Genomic DNA, 25,561 nt, shown 5'->3' on the forward strand with positions numbered 1-25,561 from the left:
AGCAGGAAGGAAGACTTATAAAGAAGCATAAAGAAACTTTGGGGTGGGGAATATGTTCATTTTTATTAATTGTGGTGATGGTTTGGCATATCAGTTATACCTCAATAAAACTGCTTCAAGAAAAATCAGACAGATTATACGAGTTATTTAGGAGGAGAATTTAATAAAGCTGTTAATTGATATAAATGGTGAAGAGAAAGTCGTGATGACTTACAGGGATGTCCCACCTATTTGTTTTATTTTTCTGCTGCATACTGGGAAAAAAGAATTGTCTTGGGCCACACATTGAATATACAAACACTGATGAAAGCTCATTAGCAAAAAGAAAGGATCCATGCATAGTTTTCATGATATTCAACACCACAGATAAGCAAAATAGGCCTCTCAATCAGCACGCGGCCCGCAGTCTGCAGGTTGGACACCCATAGAACTTTAGGAGATTGGATGAGAATTATATAACAACAAATAAGATAAGCAATACAGATTTGGGAGTAGGAATATAGTCATTTTGGTTTGGAATATGTTTAGTTTAAAGTATTAAAGGAAAATACAAATGACCGTGTCTCACCTGCTGAATGTGGATGTTTAGGCAAACTCTTGTCCAGGGATACATATTTTTGAGTCATTCAACATATTGTAAGTAAATATAAACTCGAGTTTGCCCAGATGGCTAAAACATGAGAAGTGGACAAAGAAAGAGAGCTAGCTTAAGGAACGTCATCATTTCGAAAGTGTTCAAAAACACTGGGAAGGAGATTGGGAATGAAAAGTAGGAGAAGCCAGAAAGCTTGGCAGTATGGAAGCCCAAAGAAGAAATTCCCTAGAAGCAGGAAAGTGCTAACAGTATCACAGACTGCATAAATATGTATTAAATCAGGACTACAAGGACTCCAGCAAGTTTGGATATAGGGAGGTCGCTGAGGACTTTAGCATGATCAGAGTTCATCGAGTAATGGGATAGAAAGGAATAAGGCTCCAACAATGAGCGGCATCTCTCCTTTTCAGGGAGCAGATTAGTTGTTTTACATGAATTACCTTCTGCCAGCCTGTATGAGCGCCATCCCTTGAAATGCAAATACAACCCTTCAGGAGGGCATCCCACAGTCACTAATAGGAGACGTTCACCATATCCAAGTGCACTGATGTGAAAACAAACTCGAAAACGATTATTTCAATTTTCATTGGATTAAAAGAATTACCAAAGTAAAAACAGTTAGCTTCTTACAACTCAGCATTGATTCTCCAATACTAGTTAAGCCCCTGCTCTGTGTCTGTTATTTAATAAAACCCTTATTTCCTTGCTTACCCATACATGACGTCTGAACTCAGCCACTCCGAAATTTTGCATTAATAGCTTACTTTCCTATTCAGTTAGGAAAAGAAATAAGGCAAGAAACAAAAGCAAGTGTTAGCATTTCATAGTAGGACCCACTTCATTGCTATCACTTGGGAAGGAGAGAGTAAAGTTCTTCCTTAAAGACAGGAAAACTATGCCATCCTATGTTTCTCTGCCAGAGTTAACTCCTGGACCAGTGAATTTCAATTCAATTGTGTTGCTGCTCTTTAATCAGTTTTTCTTAGAGTGATTTCTCAAAATGCATATATTCGCTCAGGGATAAGGAGGAAAACCACCTCCAGTCACTGGCTCGCCTGTGATAGGAAGCAGAATCTCATTTCAGACACCATTAAAATACCCACCAGGTCTGCAAAAAGAGGCTATTTTCAGGTTCCAGTCAACAGCCCCATATGAAAACATCTGTGCGGATCTAGATTAAAAGGAAGGTGTATGAAAAAGTCTTGAAAACAGTTTTGCAAATCCATTTTGTTTAAGCAACCAGTCTAGTCAAGGATATATGTAGCATGAAACAAATTATGTAGATGAAAGTAATTAAATGTGAGTGTGAAATTAATGTGCATGAAAGTAAATAGCCAAGTCTCAATTTACTACCTATTTTTTAATAGGAAAATGATTCCTCACAAATGGGGAATGATGTTTTTGTTGTTTATTTTTATAAAAAGATTTTTGTAAAAAAGTCTTTGAGAACTTAAGGTTTTAATAGGTTTGGATTATCTCTGATTTTGGTCATTTTTTTTGTAAGGCAGTTGTGTTTGGTTTTATTGAAGATACATCTTTTTAGCATGGTAGAGCTATAAACTATAATGGGATTGGGGGATTTGATAGTCATCTCTATCTTCTAAAAGACATTAACATGGGAAGATGATGAGTTGAGGAAAAATAATAATATTCCATGGTCAAATAAATTGGGGAAGTGCATCTCCCTCTAGCTATGTCCTTCTCTTGCTCTCTTTTTCTAAGTCAGATATTTTTATTTAATACCTTCCAATTAAATAGTAATAGCAGTAAATAAACACTTTGAAAAAACAGGCAAGTAACCCCCTTACAACTGGAAGAAAATTAAGTCAGAGTATTCTGCATGGTAGAAGGGAGACATCTGCAAATGTCCAAGGTTAGATAATTCAAGGACAGCTTGGAAATTTCTAAAGCCATTTCCAAAATGTCAATGGCAGCAGGTTGAAACACAGCTCCTTCAAAGGGTAAAATGTCCATATCTACATTGGTTTTTATTAACAGGGACTGAGTTGCACCCATATAGCATGACATCCCTGTCTTAAGCCTTAAAGGAAAGGAAAGTCTTTTCCATTTGCAGCAGGTTGAAATATTTCTGAAATAAGGCTCCCTAAAAATGGATTACCACAGTATTCATTCACATGAGAGAGTTATGACCCTCTCTCGGAGCATTGTATATTAGTTGAAAGATCCAGGCAGCCATAAAATTAAGAAATGTGTTTAACTTTGTTCTACCCAGTGTTTGCTACATTTATTTTAACCTGGAACATCTAAGAAACTAGCATTCCAACGAATAAACAGAAATCCCTGTACAGTTGGTTCAAACATTCATTTTCAAATCCTCACTCATTCAGATCTTACATCAGGTAAAGATTTAGAGTCCAAATCTACCATGATAATGAACTAATGTCTCACTATGTGTCAATGATGCTTACAAAATACTTAAAGGCTGGGTCTAAGCAAATGTTATGGTAAGAAAGCGTGTAAATCAGAAAGAGCCTCGCTCAACCCTTAAGAAGGGCGTGGAGGTGGGAGGGCGACAGACAGATGAGATAAGGGGGTTCCATCTGCTTTCTAAACAACGCAGTTTAAACAGAGAAATGCCCCTTCATTCGTTTTTTCTCTTTCTATTTCTGAATTCTTATCGTCATCATATTAGAAATACCCTGAAAGACCCAAGAACAAAGCAATAAGGCATAAGGACTGTGGTTCTCTCACAACCCAGTCTAATCTCAATCTAATATGTAATGTACAGTGGATGTAGATCCCACCATCTTGCAGAACCAAACATCCCCATGTCCCACGTCCATGTACAACTCTAGGCTCATCTCACACTTTGCAGATGAGCCTAAACCATAGCAGCACTGTGACAAGTAAAATTCACAGGAAGAGCTGTAGATTCAGCCTGTTTCCAATGAATGACCTGATTCCCCATTCGATATCTACGTTAGCATTTTACTATTTGTCTTACTATATTTTCTAACTATTATCTATATTACAGAAAACTACAACAAATGGATCTTTGACGTCCATCTAAATGTCTCTCTTTTATCATCGTTGATTTGCCTTCATTGATGTTCAAGCTATTGTTTCTATGCTTTTTTAGGGATAGTTTGATAACATGTTTTATTGTGTTATTATAGTTTCTGCAACTATTAAATGGCCAAATACAGTACAAGTGCTTAAGAAAATCAATGTTAATTTTAGAATTAGACTCTATTTTTAGGTAACAGTTATAATGATACACAGTAGATGTGGGTGATAGTGTTCAAATAAAATGTTAAACTTTCCTTCTCCTTTACAGCCAACATATCAATCGTAGATATAGATACCAATCAGGAGGACAACGTAGCAACGTCATCTCCCGGAAACAACTTTGGTCTTGACCTGAAAGCAGATGACAAAATATATTTCGGTGGCCTGCCCACGCTGAGAAACTTGAGGTAATTTAGAGTAGATTTAAAGCTGAGGATTAAGTTTTAATTAAATGGCCGCTATGCTCACTAGAGTTCTGAAGTTTAATTAGAATAGGGATGTCATAGAACCTTTAGATGCCGAAAGGCCCAATCCCCCAAAAATCACATTGTACGGTAACAGCAGATTTGGGAACCAAAGGATAGATTGGACATCTTTATTGAAGAGATGGATGTGAATCACTGTTTCCCTTCTATACACCTGCTGTAGAGAATTATGAAGGTAATTAAAGGCGGAAGCTACAGTGAATGTGGGTCTTGTAATTGCTGTTCCTTGCACATTCACTGGAGATAATGGCCCTGTGACATTGCTTAGTGCTCTGAAAATTAGTCAGTGTTCTGGGATACTATGAGTATAGCTTATTTTATTGCTAAGTGTTAGGATCTTCATAGTGTATTAGCACTTTCCTATATGCTGTATTAGAGCTCTCCCGCATGCCTAATACTACAACTAGATTAGTTTTTCTCAGACCCATGCCAACATTTTTTCACGTATGCTTTTTAGCTAGCAGGATGGGGAGACATATTTACCTCATAATTTAGTTAGTTCAAGAAATATAAAAGTAACTCAATAGTAAATATTTCATGGGGTATTTAATTAATTCGCTGATTGTTATACAACATAAAAAATAAAGCCTGTAGGGTACTTGGTGTTCAATGAACATGAATTGAATTTAATTACAATGGGATTAATCTATTTGATGAAACCGTGAGAGTTTGCTACAAACACAGACTACCTTGTTTTTGATTTTTTTGTTTTATTTAATGAGTTTGGTAGTTTTTAAATACTTAATAGTTAATGATTTGGGTAGCTTAATAGTTATAAAACTCCTGTCTACTCCAAAGGGGCCAATTACATTTGGAAAAATTTCAGTGTTCTGAAAAGGATGGTGCTTAATTATATTTCCACATTTCCCAAATGACTAGCAGAACTTCAGTCTCGTGGTGTGACAGTCAGCATGCAGGCTGAAATTTCCTTGGTCCCAAATCTAAACCCATAGACCAAGCAACTGCTTAATTAACAAGCTTTCAAGGGTGTAGTTGTTGAGATTCCTGGTGCTGAGAAACTGGCTCTGAATTTATCTGCATTGTAATATATTTGTGTTGGGAATATAGCTCTCAATGCCAAGTCAGAAAGATCATTACAAATCAAATTAATTTCAATAGTGACATAGTTATCATTGGAACTCCATTGATCAGTCATTTGACAAGTGTTTGTTGAGTGTCTATGTAGGACAGATGGTATACTAAATCCTGGGGCCCAGCAGTTGTTCAAATCTAAAATTTTACTTTGCAAGATCATTAACTATATTCTATCGCATGAACTAAAGGTAGCCAAAATAAGGCTATCCAAACCTACCTTCATTTATTCCAGTGATGATTTTAATTACCATAAAGTGATTTTTAGGAATTATAATATCTACACAGTGTCCCTGTTAAGTTCATTGAGAAGGTTTTGTATCTCGATTTGGAGAAATTAATCTTTATGGCTAAGACGTTTTTGCTTTCACGCTATAGCATTTCATAATTACAGTATGATATTTCTGTAGTGATATTTTCACTACTTAAAATAATCTTTAGGTGTATATTTGCACTTGATAACAGAATCAGACATTCACACTCCCTTGTTATTTTGCCCAGAGACAGGACCTCATTATGATAAAGTACAAAAGTTGGGTAAACCTACATTATTTTTACATGTATTGCTAAGCTCCAGCTCTTTGAGAGGCAGTATTTATAAGCTCCTCATGAGTACTTGAGAATAGTGACATTCGTGTATTTTCCCTTTCATTAAATTGATAAAAATAGATGCTTTATGTTCATATTTCAAAATGAAAAATTTTCCAAGAGAATAGTGTAAGCAGTGGTCATAGTTGGATTCTAATTTCACTGCAATCAGGACATGCGTCTCTTCCCTGTTCTGCCATTATTTGCATTGCCTTCCTTTGTGTTATAGATCCCTGTGAAGCGATTTTTTTTAAGATTTATGATTAAAGTTTGTTGTTTTATGAAATGAAATACAATTCTAAGTCAATCATTTTTGTTTTTGTTTTTTCTTTCCTTTCACCTAGTATGAAAGCAAGGTAAAGTTTAAATTTATGCATGCCTTCCTCAAGTGCATGGGGTGGGTAGTGTGGCTTCCTAGAGAAGGCAGCCGGGCAGAAGCAGAGGCCACCTCTGCGGCTTTGTTCACAGTACGTGTCGTGAGCGAGCCCTGCATTCTGAGAGTCGTCAGGACGCACTCACTTAGAAGATGCTGCTGCTTGCCCACCCTCAGCTGAGCTGCGGTCTGAGTTCTCTCACCAGCAGTGACCATAGATTTGCTCCGCTCACTGCTCCGCCAGCTGCATGCAGCACCCCTGGTGACCAGCAGCACACACGCAAAGGGCAGCTGGTCAAGTTTGGGGACATGGTCCAGTCTACTGGGTTGAACCCCAGGCTCTGGCATCCCTAGTACCATACTGTCCGCTGAATGATCACCCCGTGCTCTTGAATGCTCGCCACTGCCTTGTTGCTTTCTGCAGGCCTGCAAATACACAAACATGTACACGGCCTTTGCACCTCTCGCTAATGCTCCTTATTTATTGCCGGGTTTATTTAAAATTAGCTCTGAGGCAGATGGAAGGAATCTCTGGAACTACCATACTTAAAACAAGAGTTTGCATTGAAGGTGAAGAAGTTTGCTGGCTTCCCTGGCTTCTCAGGAGCATCTTAATTCTTACTTGCAGACAGGCATTAGCATGAAAGCTGTGTGTGGCAGGCCTCCGTAAGTGCCTGATCAAATCCCAGAGGCGTGAAGGGCTGCACACTCTGGCTAAATCTAAAACCCGGTGTTTTGGCATCTCAGAGCCTAGCTATGCCAAATTTCTGAAAAGGAGAAAATGAAGCTGAATTGATCCAGGAAGATTTTAAAGCAAAGGGCAGATTTCAATATCAGAAACTAGAATATGAAAAGGGGGGATGAACCACATTGTTTTATCATGGTACAGTTAGGAGACAAGTCATACTATGTTTCCTGAGATAGCTAAAAGACAAAGATTGGCTTTCACGGAAATATATGTTAATGAAACTCTGAGAGGGCACCGTGTAGCTTAGTAATTTCACTTTTGCATGGTGACCCTCAAGAAGCAGAGACCAGAGACCTAGGTAACCACGAGGAGTATGATCACTGTATGTGACTGTTTGGCCTCTGTGATTTTCGTAATGCCGAGCTTGCTAAGCTTGCTCTTTTGAAATGGATCTTTGCATTTCCATGAAACAATGACCTATACAATTTGTAGGAGGGGGTTGCTTTATTAACAAGACCTCTGAAAAAAATTATGATAACTCTCTCTTCCCTTAAAGAAAACTATGGAAGCAGGTGAACACTGGGATTGAAATTGACAGTTCTCTTTGCTTGAGACAAAAAAAATTATAAGCAAGATCCATGTTCTTCATAAGAAGCAAAAGACCAAATGGAAGGAAAACCTTTGGAACAAGGAACACTTATCAATAAAAATAAAGAAGCTCCATAAAGACAGAGAAAGAGAAGGAAAAAAAAACCAAACCAGAACAGATACCTGACATGAAATTAATCACCTGATAGCCACTGCCAGGCTCTAATTTGCTCGCCCACCTGTTTTTCCTCATGCCATGTGTTTTTCATTAAGATAAAAAAAGAGAAACTTGGCATCATGAGATAATGAGGAGAGAATTAATCATTGCCCTATCAAGCACAATATTTTGGTGTTGATTGGACAGTTTTTACAGTTGCACAAAGAAGAATTGCCTTTTCATTCCTATGTACTTTTACTGTTCAAAATAGTAAATACTAGCCACAGTGGCTATTCACATGTAAATTAAATACCATTCAATAACAATAAATATTCAGTTTCTCATTGGGACAGACAACGGTTGTGTCTGGCAACTACTGATTTGGACAGTGCAAAGCAGAACTTACCTATCATCAAAGGAAGTTCTACTGGACGGTACTATTGTAGCTGAAGAAGTATCATCAGCACCCATGTCCTGCTAGCTGATGTTTACTGAGCGCTTCTGTATGCTCTGCTATTCGTTAAGTTATCCAAACATCACAACTTGATAACGTTGATGTTGTTACTATCTTAACTCTTTCACGTAAAACAGCGCGGAATGTTTGAGAAGTCAGATCACTTGCACCACATCCAATAGTAAATCAAAGCAACGTCTGGACTCAAGGGCAAAGACTTCTCTAAGCTGTGGGCATGTTCGCCCTATTTGAAGAAGTAGTGAGCAAAGCGAGTAGTTTGGGTACAAGCCATTTTTCAACCTTATTGGAAAATGAAATGCATATTCTTTGCATTTGGTTGTTGTATAGAATACGGACTTTGGGGTCAATCTGTAAGGCTAATTTAAAATATTTATTTTGGGCGGTGACTGTGGTTCAAAGGAGAAGGGCGCTGGCCCCATATGTCGGAGGTGGCGGGTGCAAACTCAGCCCCAGCCAAAAACCGCAAAAAAAAAAAAAAACAATAATCATAATAAAATATTTATTTTTATTCTATGAAATCCAAAAGAATATCCCTTGGGTTTTGCTTTTACTTAAAAGCTTTTAAGAGATATTATCTTATTCGTCAGCTGCCCCGCAAAAAAGGTATCCATGAAAGATATATTTTCTTTTCAAAATTAGCATTTTCAGATTTTTTTTTTCCCTAAATCTTGGGTAAGATTTTACCTTTTGCATGTAGTCTGATCATGCTGCCTACATAATCACCTGCTGTTCACTAGAAAAAGGAAACTCTTTCAGTACGCATCAGCATAGCATCAGCAAGAAATTAGTTAATTCCTGTACCTTGTGTTTAATGTTAAAAAGGGGAACAACTAGGTTAAAAAGGGGAACAACTGCTGCAGGTGGTGGTAACATCCACGTAGACCAAGCGGCAGATAATGGGAGGCAGAGTCGCCGGTTACATGTGTGCACACTTTGATGTCTGTGATGTACCTGCCTGTGTGTCTGCTCCATCTGGCTTCCTCCTGGTAGGCAGAGAGTACATTGCCATTACCCTAATGATACCGCTTTTGTTCTCCATTTGATTATTCAACAGGCCAGAAGTAAACCTGAAGAAATATTCCGGCTGTCTCAAAGATATTGAAATTTCAAGAACTCCATACAATATACTCAGCAGCCCTGATTATGTTGGTGTTACCAAAGGATGCTCACTGGAGGTTGGTGTGTTTTTAATGGTTCCCTAAACACATTCCTATCAGATTTCACTTTCATACTGTCGGTGCCCTTACAGGGATCAAGCTTTGGTTAATATATTTCAAATTTCTACTGACTTTAGTCTTTAGCTATGCATAAATAATAAAGCAAGATGGAACCATTCTATAAATTACCATGATGGAAATGATATTATGAAGACCCAAAATTGTGATTCAACTATTCGCATTTAAAGCCCTTTAAGGCATGTATCTTTAATATTAATCTCTTTTCTCTTTCTCTCTTCCTGTCCCTTTTCCTCTTTTTTGTCACCTACTTTAAATTTATTTTACTATTGTTTATTGTATATAGCTTTATTAGAAACCTTATTTTTTTTTCTGGAATGTGTTGGAGTTTACACAAACATCAAGTAGTAATCTATACCATAATCACTCGTGTATAGCTTTGGATTCTAGCCCCCTTGTCTTTGAAGTAACATAGATTGGGACCTGTAGCATCCAATTCTGCAAAGACTCATGTCTCATATGGCTGCCAAGTCCCTTGCTGGCATATTCCCGGTATCTCTTCTTTTCTTGCTAAAGCAGCCGGTGGCAGCCTGATTCCACCTGACTGTTTTGCACTGACCCTTCAATCAAGACTGACCCATATGTGAGATAGACTCAAGTCTGGGCTGTGCACTCTTAAAATATCTATACACAAGAGCCAGTGGTAAACAGCAAATATTACTAAGGATTTTATGGGCTCTCAATAGTGATGAGCTTATTGTTCAAAAGAAAATATTAAATCTATCATACTTCCAATTTTTTAATTACCCTGCTATGGTGCGATTACTCATTTTGGCAGCTTTCTCCAGTTAAAATTATCTTAAAGTGTTCCGGTAGAATTCAGGGGATGGAAGGAGGAATTGAAAGAAAGAAAAAGTGAATCTGCCACCCAAGTGATGGAGGCTTAAAGAGTGGGACAGAACCTTCTGAGTCTTCATTGTTCATAGCTACAGGCTCCAAGTTAGAATTGGTTATAGACACCCACCCTGTGAAGCCTGGGTAGAAGGAAAAGGGAAACACTTAAAGAATGAAACTCTTAAGGATCTGTACTGGCTTCTTAAAGAAAGTTTTACTGAGAGTTTTAATCTTCAAAGCCCAACTCTCATCCACATTCAAAAGACACATACATGCTGCTAGAAGACTATCCAGAAAATGAATAGCGTCTATGCATGGAAATGCTGATTCTGTAAAGGCAGTTTCCATTAAACAAGAATTATTTTGCAACTAAAATATGAGGCAGAAATTTGATGTGGATAAATATTGAAAAGTCTACACAGTGGTTTTATCGAAACTATCTAAAACTCCATGATTTGAAAATTGGAAAAGAAAATAGATTATGCATTTTACTAACCCTTATGCCATTTAACTGGACTTGAAACACTGTGGGGGAGTGGGGGTGGGAAATAGCCTACATTAAAGGATTTCTTGCTTTTACTCTGGCAAAATCTAGGACTTATAAAAATGAATATTTTAAGCCCTTTAAATGCCCAGCTATATGGGCTCACTTAAATAAATGCTAGCACATCCATACAGGGGAAAGTCCTCCGGCCATTAAAAGTGCTAATGATCTATGTTTATGGGCAGGGACAGCCTCCACGTATGTAAGCAAAAAAAGACATTAGAAATGAACATCTCTATCAAGATTCAGTTTAAATAGAGGGAGGAAGAGAGTAATGCCGTGAAAGATGAAATAAACGGATGGATGAAGGCTACATACATCTGTACGGCTTTAAGACTGTGGGAGCTGAGGCTGATTCTATTTTGCAATTTTTTGCTGTTTACAATGCAGCTGTTTAATTTTATAATCTAGCAAGGACAAGGATGTTATTTTAATTTTTAGAAAAAATTGGACTATAAAACATTTGTTTTATTTATTTTTACAGTTTAAGTTTTGATTTTTTTAACATATTGTAGAGTATATTTATAATTTTGATAGGAATGAACAGCTTAACCTTTAGCATATCACTGGGGAAGAATGAAGACGTAGACCATAGTTGGACTCCTCTGTAAAACGGAATTCATTGACAGAGTGTATTGAAGGAATTAATTACAGTGTTTTCAAGGGAGGCGTAGGGAGATTGGTAGACACATACCTACCTGTGTGTCAGTTTGGTTTAAATCTTTGCTTAAGCCAAAAGAAAATGATGATCTTCTGTATTTTACATGAAGAGTTCTAGAATAAAAGGAGAGGCCATAATTTTGATTTTAACTGAAAATGCTCAGAAGAGTTGACGTTATTACTGGAAACGGTATCTCCTCTGCTTTTGGGTTCTGCATGTAACCATGGGGGTTTCATGCTTTCTGAAACCACAGTGTATTTCATACTCACACTGACTGCATCAAGAGGGTAAATGAGAAACTAAACTTTCATTTCTGATGATTCTTTCTCTTCTTTCCTGTTACCTGCAGAACGTATACACCGTGAGCTTCCCCAAGCCTGGTTTTGTAGAACTCTCCCCTGTGCCACTTGACGTAGGAACGGAAATCAACCTGTCCTTCAGCACCAAGAATGAGTCTGGGATCATTCTCTTGGGCAGTGGAGGGACACCAGCACCACCCAGGAGAAAACGGAGGCAGACTGGACAGGTACCCACTCACACCCAGTTCATGAAGTATTTTCCCTAAGGCTTATAAAACCATTAAATTGCTTTGATATTTTTTAGGTTTGCATCAATTCTTTCTAGTTTCATCTTGGCCACCATTCTAAGGAGTAGGGCGCTGGCCCCATATGCTGGAGGTGGCAGATTCAAATCCAACCCCAGCCAAAAACTGCAAAAAAAAAAAAAAAAAAAAAAAAACTTTAGTCATCTAACAATACAAAAACAAGCCTTAGCTTGGAAACTTACAGTACATAAAACCTACAAAAAATTAGTAACCAGGATATAAAGTGTACTCTTTCACAGCTATAAGAAAAATACAAGAAATATAGATAACAATGGACAGAAGATTTTAACAGATGTTTCACAGAAAAGGAAACATGATTGGCTAAAAAATATATTTTTAAAATGTTCATTCTCATGTGTAATGAGAGAAATGTAGCTTTACATAACACTAGATTTTATACCCAATAGAATGATGAAACTTTTAGGAATATGATCATACCAAGTATTGGAAAGATATGAATAAAAGGTAACTATTAATCATTGTTGATAAAAAGAATAAATTTCTATAGCTACTTTGGAAAAATATTTGGCATTTTCTTATAAAGCTGAATGTGTGTGTACCTTAAAAGCCAGCAATTCCACTCCCAGGTGTAAACCCAAACTCTCAAAACATGTGCCTCATGAGACATGTACAGGAATGTTTACAGCAATATTCTTTTTTTTTTTTTACTTTTTTAAATTAAATGATAGCTGTATACATTAATGCAATCATGGGGTACAGTGTGGTGTTTTCATAAACAATTTGAAATATTTTCATCAAACTGGTTAATATAGCCTTTATGGCATTTTCTTAGTTATTTATTAAGACGTTTATATTCTATTCTTAGAAAGATTCACTTGTACCCTTGTAAGATAAACCACAGAAGCGATCCCTCCAATCAGCCTCCCTCCACCCACCCCCCTCCCCTCCCCGTCTGCCCTCCCCAGCAATATTCTTTATAATAGGAGAATAACTAGAAACAACCCAACTGCTTACCAGCTAGAGAACAGAGAAGCACACTGTGTCATTTTCACATGAGATAAACAATAGTAAGAAGAAATAAATTAGAACTAAACATAACAACATTGGTGAAAAGAGAACAAATCGAAATGAAAAATGCCCTACATACTATATGATACCATTTTTACAGATGTTTAAAACAAGTAGCGCAAACAACATATAAGTGAAGTTTCAAAAATAATTTTTTTAAATGAAGGGAATAATAGACATAATATTTATGTTGCCTCTGAGGTGGAGAAACAGGAAGACAGATGATAAATTAACTTATGGGAGAAGCAATAGTATTGTTTCTGAAATCAGGTGATAGGTTTATAGATATTTTATTGTAGTGGTGACATAGCTTCCTAATTTACATATATGAAGGTCACTTATTTTGTGAGGAATGTATCAAATAGTTGTAACAAAAATATTTTTTGAAGAAGGGAGAAATGTGTTTATTTCTTACTGCATATAATCACTGAATAAATACAACATAGAATATTAAATACAAATCCTTCTTAAATTCTTTGTCCTTGAATCCTGAAAAATAAAATTATTTTCTCACTATTACAAATGAGGAGCTAAGAGGACCAGTTCAAACATTCTGACATATGGTTTTCTTTTAATAAAGTGTTTGATTATGCTGAATTATCAATTAAACAAAGTTTAGCATGTATAACCCTAAGTATTTTTTTATTAAATCATAGCTGTGTACATGAATGCAGTTATGGGGTACAGTGTGCTGGTTTTATATACAATTTGAAATACTTCCATCAAACTGGTTAACACTCTACTAGAATAGAGTACATAGAGCCGTCACCACATTTACTTAGTTATTGTGTTAAGACATTTATATTCTCACTAAAGGATGTTTGACTCCTTGGCCATTGCCAAAAATTAAGCAACTCTTACTGGCTCCAAATTTCTCTTCATCAGGACCACAGAAACAGGATGTGAATCACTAGCTTTCAGGATAGTTTTTAAAAATAAAACATTTTCCTAGTAAAACAACTAAAATGAGAAAAATTTTAAGTACTATGGTACAAAGTAAGCTGCCATTTTGATGTATCAACATTTTAATGGCAATGAGGTCTAGTTTTTAAACTCTTATAGTCAATGCTATCTCAAAGAGGAAACAACATTTTAATAGTTTCTCTCCTTGGTAGAAAAAATGCTGGCTAAATTGACATATGGGCAGTCCCCAACTTACAAACATCCAACTTAGGTACAACTAACTCACACTTACCAACAGAGGCTATTGCAGGTAATGGGTAGATGCCCCTGTTCCAACTTACATACAAATTCAACTTAAGAACAAACCTGGGGACTGCCTGCATTTTATATTTCAGATTAACAGTTCTGATACGCTTGGGGTTCATTGTAATTATTTTCTGCTAAATGAGTTTGAGATCTCAGTCAGGTAAGAAATTTTTCACTGAGTGAGTAGTTTGCGGTTGCCCCTTTGACAGATAGTGAGTGCTAATCCAGATCTGCAGAATGTTTTGCAGCGGATGTAGCCACCCCCGTGATTGAGTAAATTATCAGAAACATGATGATGTTTGGTTGAAAGCGTCTCCACCACCGCAGATGAGTCATGGAGGGCTGAGTGATCCCTGCATCGCAGTGCCCTACTACTCAACGAGAAAGGAAGGGAAGGTGGCTCCACTTGGGGTACCAGGACTGCATTCAAGCTCCCTGGGGTTCATAATCAGATATTGAAGCCATACTGGTTGCTATGGTAACCGCAGCGAGAAGAGAGCAGGCATGTTTGTGGATGAAAAATTGTCTTTCTTCTTTCTAAGTGTGGGAGACAAGTTACATGTTTGTGATAGCTATCTATTCCACCAGCTCACAGAACAAATTGAAGTCTAAACACTCAAAATGCCACGAGTTGGAGAGTCAGACCTGATTTGCACAAGCTGGCTGTCCACTGGTGAATATACGGGAGAGGGATTTTGTTGACACCCTTTGTTTCCTGATGCGTTTTGTAAGTTAGAGGACCAGTGTAAGCACAGTTGTTACTGTCAGCCTCACAAATCTGCTATGCAGAGAACTGCTAAATCCACTTTCCACATTGTCTAACAAGCAAAAATGCTAAACAATCAAGAAGATATTTCCAACTGCTCAAAAACTCTGTTTAAAAAAATTTTTTTCTGACTGGGTAAATGAGGGTGTTTTATGTTGTTGTTTTTATTATTATTTTTTATTGTTTGGGATTCATTGAGGGTACAAAGACTGATTGCATTTGTTAGATAAAGTCCTTCTTATAATTGTGTCCCACCTCCAAGAAGTGTGCTATACACCATGATGCTCCATTGCCCTCTGTCCCTCCCTCTACCCACTTGCTCATTCCCCTACCCCCTGCTTTGTATTAGCTCATAAGCTGCCCTCCTATTAGAATAGAGTACATTGGATTCTTGTTTCTCCGTTCTTGTGGTGCTTTAATAAGACTCTTCCTATATTCCATCTCCATCCAGGTCAATACAAAAAAATGTAAAGTCTCCATCTTTTTTTTTTTTTTTTTTGGCTGGGGCTGGGTTTGAACCCACCACCCTACACATATGGGGCAGACACCCTACTCCTTGAGCTACAGGCACCACCCTAAAGTCTCCATCTTTTTTAGTGCCTGAATAGTATTCCATGGTATACATATACCACAGCTTGTTAATCCATTCCTGGGTTGGGGGGCATTTAGGCTGTTTCCACATTTTGGTGATTATAAATTGAGCAGCAATAAACAGTCTAGTCCAAATGTGTTTATGATAAAAGGATTTTTTTTTCTTTTGGATAGATGCTTAGTAATGGGATTGCAGGATCAAATGGAAGGTCTGGTTTGAGTTCTTTGAGGGTTCTTCATACTTTCTTCTTAAAAGGTTGTATTAGTTTGCAGTCCTACCAGCAGTGTAAAAGTGTTCCCTTCTCTCCACATCCACGCCAGCATCTGCAGCTTTGAGACATTGTGATGTGGGCCATTCTCACAGAGGTTAGGTGTTATCTCAGGGGAGTTTTGATTTGCATTTCTCTGATGATTAAGGACAATGAGCATTTTTTCGTATGTTTGGTAGCTATTCATCTGTCTTCTTTAGAGAAAGTTCTATTCATGTCTCTTGCCCAGTGATACATGGGATTGTTGGGACTTTTTTTTTTTCATTAATTTGAGTTCTGTCTTAACTTCTCAGCAAAGATCCCAGAGTAGACAAATCTGAGGTTGTGTCAGGGAATCCCTAAAGCTCAGGCGTAACTGAGATGCCTGTTTAATCTTCAACACCCATGTGCTATTGCAGACCTACTACGCAATATTCCTCAACAAGGGCCGTCTGGAGGTGCATCTCTCCACCGGGACACGAACAATGAGGAAAATTGTCATCAAACCAGAGCCAAGTCTGTTTCATGATGGGAGAGAACACTCCGTTCACGTGGAGAGATCCAGAGGGTAACTATAGCAGCAGAGCACTTACTGCTGTTACTTCCATTGTTAGCTTCAGTCTCTGCCCGGACCTCGGTGTGTGTGGATGTACCGTGCATTGCAAAACGATGAAGTGCCTTAATTTCCTCCTCTTTACATTTCATACTTTGGCACCTCATTTACCTGGGCCCTGAGGAGTTCTACTCTTAACATTTTTATTCTATACGGTTCCCGCCACCTTTGGAAAAACCAAATGCATCCTCTGAAGCTGTAAGATAAGACAAATCCCTCCCTCCACCCCTCCCAGGTACTCTCTTCCCTGATAAGGTACAGACACCAGGAAACACGCAGAACAGCTCAGCTGGAGCCAGCAGCCTTTGGCAGCTGCCGTTTCATTCAGGTTCCAGAGCAGTTAGGGAAGCTGCTTAGAAACCTGTCACAGACATGGAGCATGGTTACAGCTGCGGGACCTACTGGGCCTGGTAATTGCACACCCACCTTGTCCCTGTCTCCTTCCCAAGGTAGTCAGGGTCCTTGCAGAGTGGCTTCCGGAAAGATCAGAATCAAGGGAAATACCTCTGCCCTGCCATCAGCTCTTGGAGGTCACCTCCCCTCAAATCCCCCAGAGCACTTACCCTCAGCCCTGAGCCAGAGAATTGGCCTTAATAGTGAGTGCACAGACTGATTTCTCATTTCTTTAGAATGCAGCAATATTTGATACTTGCTTTATTGGGAAAGTCATCTGTATTTTTCATTCAAATATTGTATGACAACTCAGAGAGGTAATTAGTTTAGTAGGACAATTAGAAACATAAGAAAACAAAAGCCCAGGGACTTCAGGGGCCTCAGACCTCCCCACCAGAAATCCATTTATTAGATTGAAGATGCAGAAAAGAACTGGAAATCAAATCTGATGAAATCTCAAAACACAGAGAACACGTGTTCATGCAATGAGTGTGGGTGAGTAGCAAGACGCACTTCGTTAAAGATTTATATTTTCTAATTATCCTCAGGTGGATAACAGAGAAGTAATAAAAATTTCTTACCCTCTACGTCTAAGTAAACAATAAAACTTTCCTCAGATCATTGCATTATTATCTTACAGAGCGGGAGGTTGTGGTCTGAATGGATACCAAGCACTCACACGGAGTGTCTTCTAACTGAGATGCCTGTAAATCATGATCAAGACAAATGAAGGATCAATATTTGGACAAACTAAGAACTTTTACTAATCCAATAGCCAGATATTGGAGTCGTGGTCTCTGAGGAGACATGCAGACTGAATTTTCTCATTTGAATCTCAGGGAATGCTGTAGAATACTGATTCTCCTTGTCCTTTAGACTGGATTTTAGGCCCTTTGCCAAACTTTAATCCTTTTCATTTTGAAAAGGCCTTTTAAAAACATCTAAACATTAAAGAATTTCAATAGGAAAATGCAGATTGGAGAAATACAGTCAACCAAAAAGCACCCCAAACGTCTTAGTTTGTAGGGAAAGGATTATGAAAATTCCCCAGTGTTGTGCTAAGGTGTCCTTTGAGCAGGTGTTTCCTCAAGAAGGGCATTTTATTATGCCAACTTCACAGCTGTTGACCATCAATCCAACCTTTATTTGATTAAGATGGGTGTACAGTACATCACTGAAAACTGGTCATTCAGTTAATTAGCAATATAGACAAACAGTTTTGCCATTCACTGTTAATTACAGGATAATGCATTGGGTATATTAGTGTGTAGACACTGAACTCTGTGCCAGAACAAGAACACATTTGCTACCATGATGGCTCTTTCAACACTCTAAGTTCAAAACACAATCACCATCTACATTAAACAGATTAACAAAAGATCACCAATGACCGTAAGAACTTCACCCAGAAACGTTTTTAATGCTTCCTATCCCTGTTCCACGGCATTATGTATCAAGTACTAAACGAAGATTCTGTCTTTTAATCACTCTAAATGTAGGTGAGAGCTGGATTAATATTCTTTCTTCACAGATGAGAAAATATTAACTAACTTGCCCAGAATCACATACTCTAATATAAATACCAGAGCCAGGTTTTTAATGAGATATATTTTATTTATAGACCACTATCTATGCACATCCAACTATTAATTCTTATCCTTTATTGTGAACTTAAAGATTTATATTATGAAAATTATATCAGGTTGATTATGATATGCTATTAAAAATTTGGAAACATTTGCTTTTTCCCAAGACTGTTCAGAGTATACCTGGTAATCATCATTTCTTTCCCTAAAACTCTAGATAGAAGGATAACTTCATACCACCTCATAAAATCATCTCCCTTTTCCCACATTGGGGGCCACACCTCTCAAGATGTTCTTCCTGTCTCACCCCTGCCTCTCTTCACCCCTTCTCCCTTAGTCTCTCTACTTTTCTACCATTTTCCCTGGAAAAATCTTTGAGTCACATTGGTGTCTGATTTCCTGGTTCTCCAGTGACTCCTGCCTCTTCTATCTGCTTTGCCCTGGGATTCTTCTGGACTCCACCTCAGTGGCCAGCAGTTCCACCTGGACAGAAGCATCCACCCCCCTAAGGACCTGAAATAGTTGCTTAGGCAAATCAGATAACCAGCAGAGCTGAATTCCTCTGAGGCTGCTGAATAAGCTGAGAGTTTAAGATATCTTCCCAGTAATCTGAGGCTTCCAGAAGGAGATCACAATGTGGACACTGCAGCCCAAATATTTTCTTTCTTGCCATCCAAAATATGTCCAATAAAAAAAATTTTTAGGGGCAGCGCCTGTGGCTTAAGGTGTAAGGCACCAGCCACGTATACTGGGGATGGCCTCATATACTGGGGATGGCGGGTTCAAAGTTGGCCCCCGGCCAAAACTGCAAAAGCAAAAAAAAAAATTAGGTTGTATTTTCCATTTAAATGGCCAATATCAGGGGACTTATTTCTCTTAATATCTTCCTCTACACGTGCAGTCCAATTGGTCATGGCTTAAAAAAAAAACAAACAAAAAAAAACTTGGACTAATATTCCAAACAAACAGGAAACAGAATGTAAGTAATAAAATATTTAATTATGAAAATCTAAGAATCAACCATTGAAACTGTGGGAAAAAACATGTATGTACAGTTGACCTATAGTAATATTAATATATTAATAGTAATGCAATGTTCAATACAGTATTTTGCACATAGAAAAAAAAAAACTGGAAACATACCAGAATGATAATGGACATGCTGGTACTAATTTTCTCTATAGAAGAACTAAATAAATGATCTAGATTTGATGTTTCTGGAATGTAAAATATAAATAGGATCCATCTAGAGTTTTCCAACAATTCCCATATTAAGTAATATGGCTTCAGGGCAATCCCTTAATGAGTGTTTTCCTCCCTTGGAGTAGGTGTTTTTAATCTCCCCTTCATAAATGAATGAAAGAAACAGGGCATGATAAATAACTTGGCCAAGGTCACACAGCTAGTAAGCTTCCAAACCAGTCCTTTATTCCAGCCTGTTCCTTCAGAAAGCCCATATCTGCATCACCACCCTGTGATCTCGTAATGAAGGACCACAGTGGTCCTTGAAGAGGGAGTCCACAACAGCAAGAGGGAGACCTCCGGCTCTTTAAAAATCTAATCAAGAGCAGAGATTTACTGTCCTTGGATAATCTTTAATAGTACCTTAACACCCCCATTAAAACCCTCAGAAGCACTGTTACATCATGTTAATAAGAGACTACTTTTAGCCAAAGGGTGAAAAAAGGTGTGAGGGGAGAGGCTTTGCAGTGAGTCACACATACCCAGAAGGGAGTGGTTTTCTGAAAGTCTCTTAAAACCACCAACACTCTTAGCAAGGAAGCGGAACCTCCTGATTTTGCCAACACATGTTTCCAGAGTCTGGCTTAAAAAAAGGAAAACAAATAAGCAAGCAAACAAACAAAAAACCCACACAAAAACCCAGTATGTCGTTTCCCCCATCTTCCCTTTGAAACCAAATCTGACCCCTTCTGCTACCCCAGAATGGTGACATTTGGGGACCTAGTGAAATCAGTCTTTCCTTCCATTCTCTTACTTTTGAAGTACCCCAAAGTGGATCCGTTTCTGCTTTGCCCTGCTTTTGTTTACAGTTCCACCTGTGGTTTTTTCTTCCGTATAGTATCAAGTAAGATGGCCTTTAGGACTGAGTTCCCCCCCCACCCCAGTACTTTGGTTTTCTCCCCAGATATGAAGTAACTTTTCAGTAATTCATTCATGATCCTTGTTCAGGCTGGTGACTAATACTTATGATTCATAGCACCACCATGACTGTTGGGACCGAAGCTCAAAACCTGCTTCTAGAACAAAAGAGAAAATGCCTTTAGTCATTTTCATCATCAGAACTCTTTGTCTCCTTCTGAGTCTTTGCCCCGGGATCTAAGGATTGCCATGAATAAGTAGCGTGAGGTTCTCAATTAGCAGTGTGTGAGTTATCTCTCATAAGCAAATTAGGGAAATTAATGAAACAGCCACTAAGGAAAATCATTGCAGGGAACAATTAACACGGTATTATTGCCTGCCTCTTCTATTCAAAAGCCGGCAGCTACATTCTTTATAAAACTGTGCTGTAAGTGTTTGCTGTTGATTCCTGCACTCTAAGCTCTCAGGAGTACAGTTTGTCCCCCAGCAAGAAGATAATAGCCCGCACAAACCAAGAAATAAAGAGCCAAACAAAATGTGACCCCATGCTGTGCTAAACCCGCTGATCCTGATACCATTAGACATTATTACACAGCACAGAAGCCTCCGTTCTTACAGGCTGTGTGTTGGGCCGCCTGTTACTGCTGTCATCTCCGCCAGGGGCTAATGTTGCAGCTACACCCTTGCCCGGTTTCAGTAAACTTTCAGGGCGCGTGAATGAGGGAGGCTCTGGACAGGAGACAGGATCCTGAGCCATGAGAACATTTGCTTAGTGTGGCGTCCTAATCATTCCATTTGGGTTCACTTACAAGCTGTGAGAGGGAAAGGTGAAAGGTGGGAGAACATGATTTGATTTTTTTCTCTCCTAATTTTTATTTCAGAGTACTAGGAGGGTACCTACGATTAGGCTACGGTGTTTGCATTTGTAAGGCAAAGTTTGAGTGTGGCTGAGTCTTCACCCAGGAGACATGCCACATACCCCTGCATTGCACGTGTTAGGGGGGACTCACACAGTCCCCTCCCCTTACCCCTTCATGAATTTAACTGTGTTTTTCTCTCCCATGGGCCCCTAGTTGCTGATGTACTAGTTTCAGCGTAGTATTGAGGACATGGGATGTTTGCTTTTCAACTGTATTGAACCCGGTGTGATTTTTACTCCTTTATTTTACGTGTTTTCTCAGCATCTTTACTGTTCAAGTCGATGAAGACAAAAGGCACAGGCAAAACCTGACGGTGGAACAGGCGATCGAAGTTAAAAAGCTGTTCGTTGGGGGCGCTCCACCGGAATTCCAGCCATCCCCACTCAGAAATGTTCCTCCTTTTGAGGGCTGCATATGGAATCTTGTTATTAACTCTGTGTAAGTCAACCTCCTAATTTTTTTTGCTGTTACCGTTTTGTTTGGTGTATGTATCTACACTCCCCAAGACCACAGGGGTGGAGAAGAAAAGGAGGAAGATCTTCAAATTAGATTTAGAAAATTGCCCCAATGGTCTTTAAAACAGGTAGGGAATCTGATTTACTTGTAAAGAAGCAAGTCCATGAAAAGTTTTAAAATACATTTCAACTATCTTCTCTTAGCCCTATGGACTTTGCACAGCCTGTATCCTTCAAAAATGCAGACATTGGTCGCTGTGCCCTTCAGAAACCCCGTGAAGATGAAAATGGAGCCATCCCAGCTGAAATAGTTACCCAGCCTGTGCCGGTGCCCACCCCAGCCTTCCCTACTCCCACCCCGGTCCTGGCACATGTGAGTCTTCACATTCCTATTGCTTTCTGATTTTTACCCTGCACTTTGAATCATTTTCAGAAGGAAAGGTATTCAGGATACCTAATGTCCTCCACTGCTAGAGTTGGAGGAAGGGCAACCTGTCTGTAAGAAAACTTATCCTCACATCTTTGTTGGATTACTTTTATTTATATATGTGTATGTTTGCCTTTAATTTTTCTCTTCATAAAATAGTACTTGATACATTTTCATTTGAAAAGTTGGAAAACATAGAAATATCCCGAATCAAGACTGAAAACCACCTATGACCCCACTACACAGAGGCAACCATATTAATTTTAGTCCCTTTTAGTAACACTTCACGTAGCAGACTCTGAACCACAAATACCAGGTCTGCCAATTAAGTTCATGAACTGGTCCTAGAAAAAGTGCCACACATACCTCCTGGCTGACGGTCACTACAATCACCTGTGAAGTACTCCTCTTGGCATGCTAGGTACGGAGAGTACTGGGTGACACCTAGTCCACCCTTCAAGGCAGTTGTGGAGCTCTTTTTCTGGAATGTCCATCAGAGCTATCATTGAAACAGCACACAAAACACACATCAACAATGAACATCACAGAGCAAGACACCACCACAGGATGACACAAACACAGCTGTGGACACTGAGATACCAAGGCTATAAGCATTATCAAGTAGTTTGTACAGTGCTGCCAATGTACACGCATGGTGGCAAGTTTACAAACTTAATTGTTTGTACAATGACAACTCGATGGTCCTTCCACAAAAAGAGTTCCAAAATTGCTTTAAGGGGGGACGAGGCCCTGGCATTGGAGCCCTTGGAAGGTGAGTATAATGATGTTCAGCCATGAGCTGTGCAGCAGTTTTTCTAGAATGAGTTTGTGAACTTAATTTTCAAACCTCATATAATATAGTACCCTGGTTTTAGAAATACACAATTATAATTGTAGTAATACACAATTAAAATGTAAACATTGTGAATGTGTGTGTGTAATATGATTTCATATTACATATATACCCATGCGCACACACACAGAGAAACAAAACCCTTTATGATGCTGGAGCTGGGTATGCTGGAGTAGAATGTGGACTCTGAAGTCAGACTTCTGAGCTCCAATCCCAGCGCTCTAACCTACCCCTGTGTGAAGTTGGGAGAGCTGCTTACATAATCTATTTGTCAGTTTCCTCATCACTAAAATATTCATACAAGTTATTATTAGGATTTTAAAAGACGATGTTAGTTAATATTAGTAATATTAGTTAGTTAGTAATATTCATACAAGTTATTATTAGGATTTTAAAAGACGATGTTAGTTAAAGGCCTGGCATATACTAAGTATTAAATAAATGGCACGATTACTACATATTAATGATAATAATTACTGCTTTCAAGTGCTTACCATGTGCCAGCTACTGGCCAAACAGTTTCCATTCAATATAGTGCATGTCCTTAGAACAACTCTCAGAACATTAGAGCTGGAAGATACCTTAAAGATTTTTATTTATATTTGTAGATATAATAAAAATTGTCATTTTATTTTTAGTTAATTGGAATTAGGTGGTTTAAGTAACTAATCTACTTTCATAGCTAGTGAACAGCTGACTAGGAATTTTTATTTATTTATTTATTTTTGAGGCAGAGTCTCCTTATGTTGCCCTGAGAAGAGTGCTGTGGAGTCACAGCTCACAGCAACCTCAAACTCTTGGGTTTTAGTCATTCTCTTGCCTCAGCCTCCCAAGTACCTGGGACTACAGGCGCCCGCCACAACTCCAGCTTTTTTTGTTGTTGTTGCAGATGTCATTGTTATTTAACAGGCCCAGGCTGGGTTCGAACCCACCTGCCTCGGTGTGCATGGCTGGTGCCCTAACCACTGAAAACAGGTGCCAAGCCCACAGCAGAAATTTTAACCCAGTGGATCTGGCTCCAAAGTCTAGCCCCTGACTAGTACACTCTGACGTTGCAATTTTTCCCACTTTTTATAGCTCATTTGGGCTAAAGTGTTTTCAATTTTTCACTATTAGACACCATACTCTAATGAACCTTTGTGCATCAAATATTTTCATACTTTCCAGTTTTTTTTTAGAACAGATTCATAGATTAATTTTCAGGTCAGTAGATGACTATATCTAAGCTTTTCATTTTATTTCATATATTTATTTATTTTATTATTTATTTATTTATATTTTTTAAGACAGAGTCTCAGTCTATTGCCCTGGGTAGTGTGTCAGAGCATCACAGCTCACATCAACCTCAAACTCTTGGGCTTAAATAAGTAATCCTTTTGCCTTCACCTCCTGAGTAGCCAGGACTATAGGTACCTACCACCACACCCAGCTAATTTTTCTGTTTTTCGTAGAGACAGGGTCTGGCTCTTGCTCAGGTTGGTCAAACACCTGAGCTCAAGCAATCTACTCACCTCAGCTTCCCAAATCACTAGAATTACAGGTGTTAGCCACCAAGCCCAGTGTAAGCTTTTCCACATACATCCAGATTGCTTTTTCCACAAGTTGCACCAGTTTACATTCTGAGCCCCAGTGAGTCAACGACAGCCTCCCTACACTCTTTACAGCCCACGTGTCATGTTAATAATTTATGCAAATAATAGGATGTGTTATCTTTAGTGCAGATTTTGAAAAACCTTGAATATCTCATTCTTTTCCTTAGTTTTCACGATGGAATTGGTTGTTCCATAGGGAAATATACTCCTCGTCACTAGAAATATTCATTAAATGAGAAACCAAATAATCATTATTCATTATTCCAAGCGTCATCTCATCCTCTGTAAAATATAGATATCACACCTGTCTTGCCTATCACGTGGAGATACTATGAAAATCAAATGGGATAATGCACGTGGTATTTCTTTGAAAATTAGAAGCAGCACATCCATTCTTCACATCTGTGAAGAATCCCTGCATTCACTGAGTAACTAGTATGTACCCAGCACTCTGCGAGGCATTTTAGATCCCTTATTGCATTTGATACCCCCAAGGTATTATTTTATTTACATTTATTTATATTTATGGAAGTATTATTAGCTCTGTCTCAGAAAAGAAAATACCTAAGGTTACCCCACTAGCATGTGAAAGGCTATCAGTCATGTGGGGATGAGCTCCCAAAGTTAATTTCCTTCTAAGGTGTTCTTGTGACCTGCCACGTGGATTGCAGGATGTTTCCTCAGTTCTTTTGTAATGAGGACTTAGTTGGATCTTTCCCCAGCAAGGGAAGGTTAATGATCATGCTGTTTTTTTCCCTCTCACCCCTTAAAAGCATGTGTTTACTAGACTCCAGAATGTGTTTTCTTTCTCTTTTTTTTTTTTTTTTTTT

General features: G+C 38.5%; 1 protein-coding gene across 2 annotated transcripts in view; it reads left to right on the plus strand.

Annotated features, from left to right (window-relative positions):
• LAMA2 (laminin subunit alpha 2) overlaps nucleotides 1-25,561 on the plus strand; it is a 614,120-nt gene that overhangs the window by 569,440 nt on the left and 19,119 nt on the right. Inside the window, exons 52-58 of one of the 2 annotated variants that reach the window (XM_003781659.1) lie at nucleotides 3,894-4,032; nucleotides 6,135-6,146; nucleotides 9,126-9,246; nucleotides 11,695-11,871; nucleotides 16,212-16,360; nucleotides 21,666-21,842; nucleotides 22,064-22,232. In XM_003781659.1, the coding sequence (XP_003781707.1) occupies nucleotides 3,894-4,032; nucleotides 6,135-6,146; nucleotides 9,126-9,246; nucleotides 11,695-11,871; nucleotides 16,212-16,360; nucleotides 21,666-21,842; nucleotides 22,064-22,232 (944 nt within the window). The remainder of the gene's footprint in view (nucleotides 1-3,893; nucleotides 4,033-6,134; nucleotides 6,147-9,125; nucleotides 9,247-11,694; nucleotides 11,872-16,211; nucleotides 16,361-21,665; nucleotides 21,843-22,063; nucleotides 22,233-25,561) is intronic. The other variant, XM_003781660.1, reaches the window with a different exon arrangement.

This window comes from Otolemur garnettii, unplaced genomic scaffold (genome assembly GCF_000181295.1).
Source record: "Otolemur garnettii isolate 467f Iridium unplaced genomic scaffold, OtoGar3 scaffold00002, whole genome shotgun sequence".
Lineage (NCBI taxonomy): Eukaryota > Metazoa > Chordata > Mammalia > Primates > Galagidae > Otolemur > Otolemur garnettii.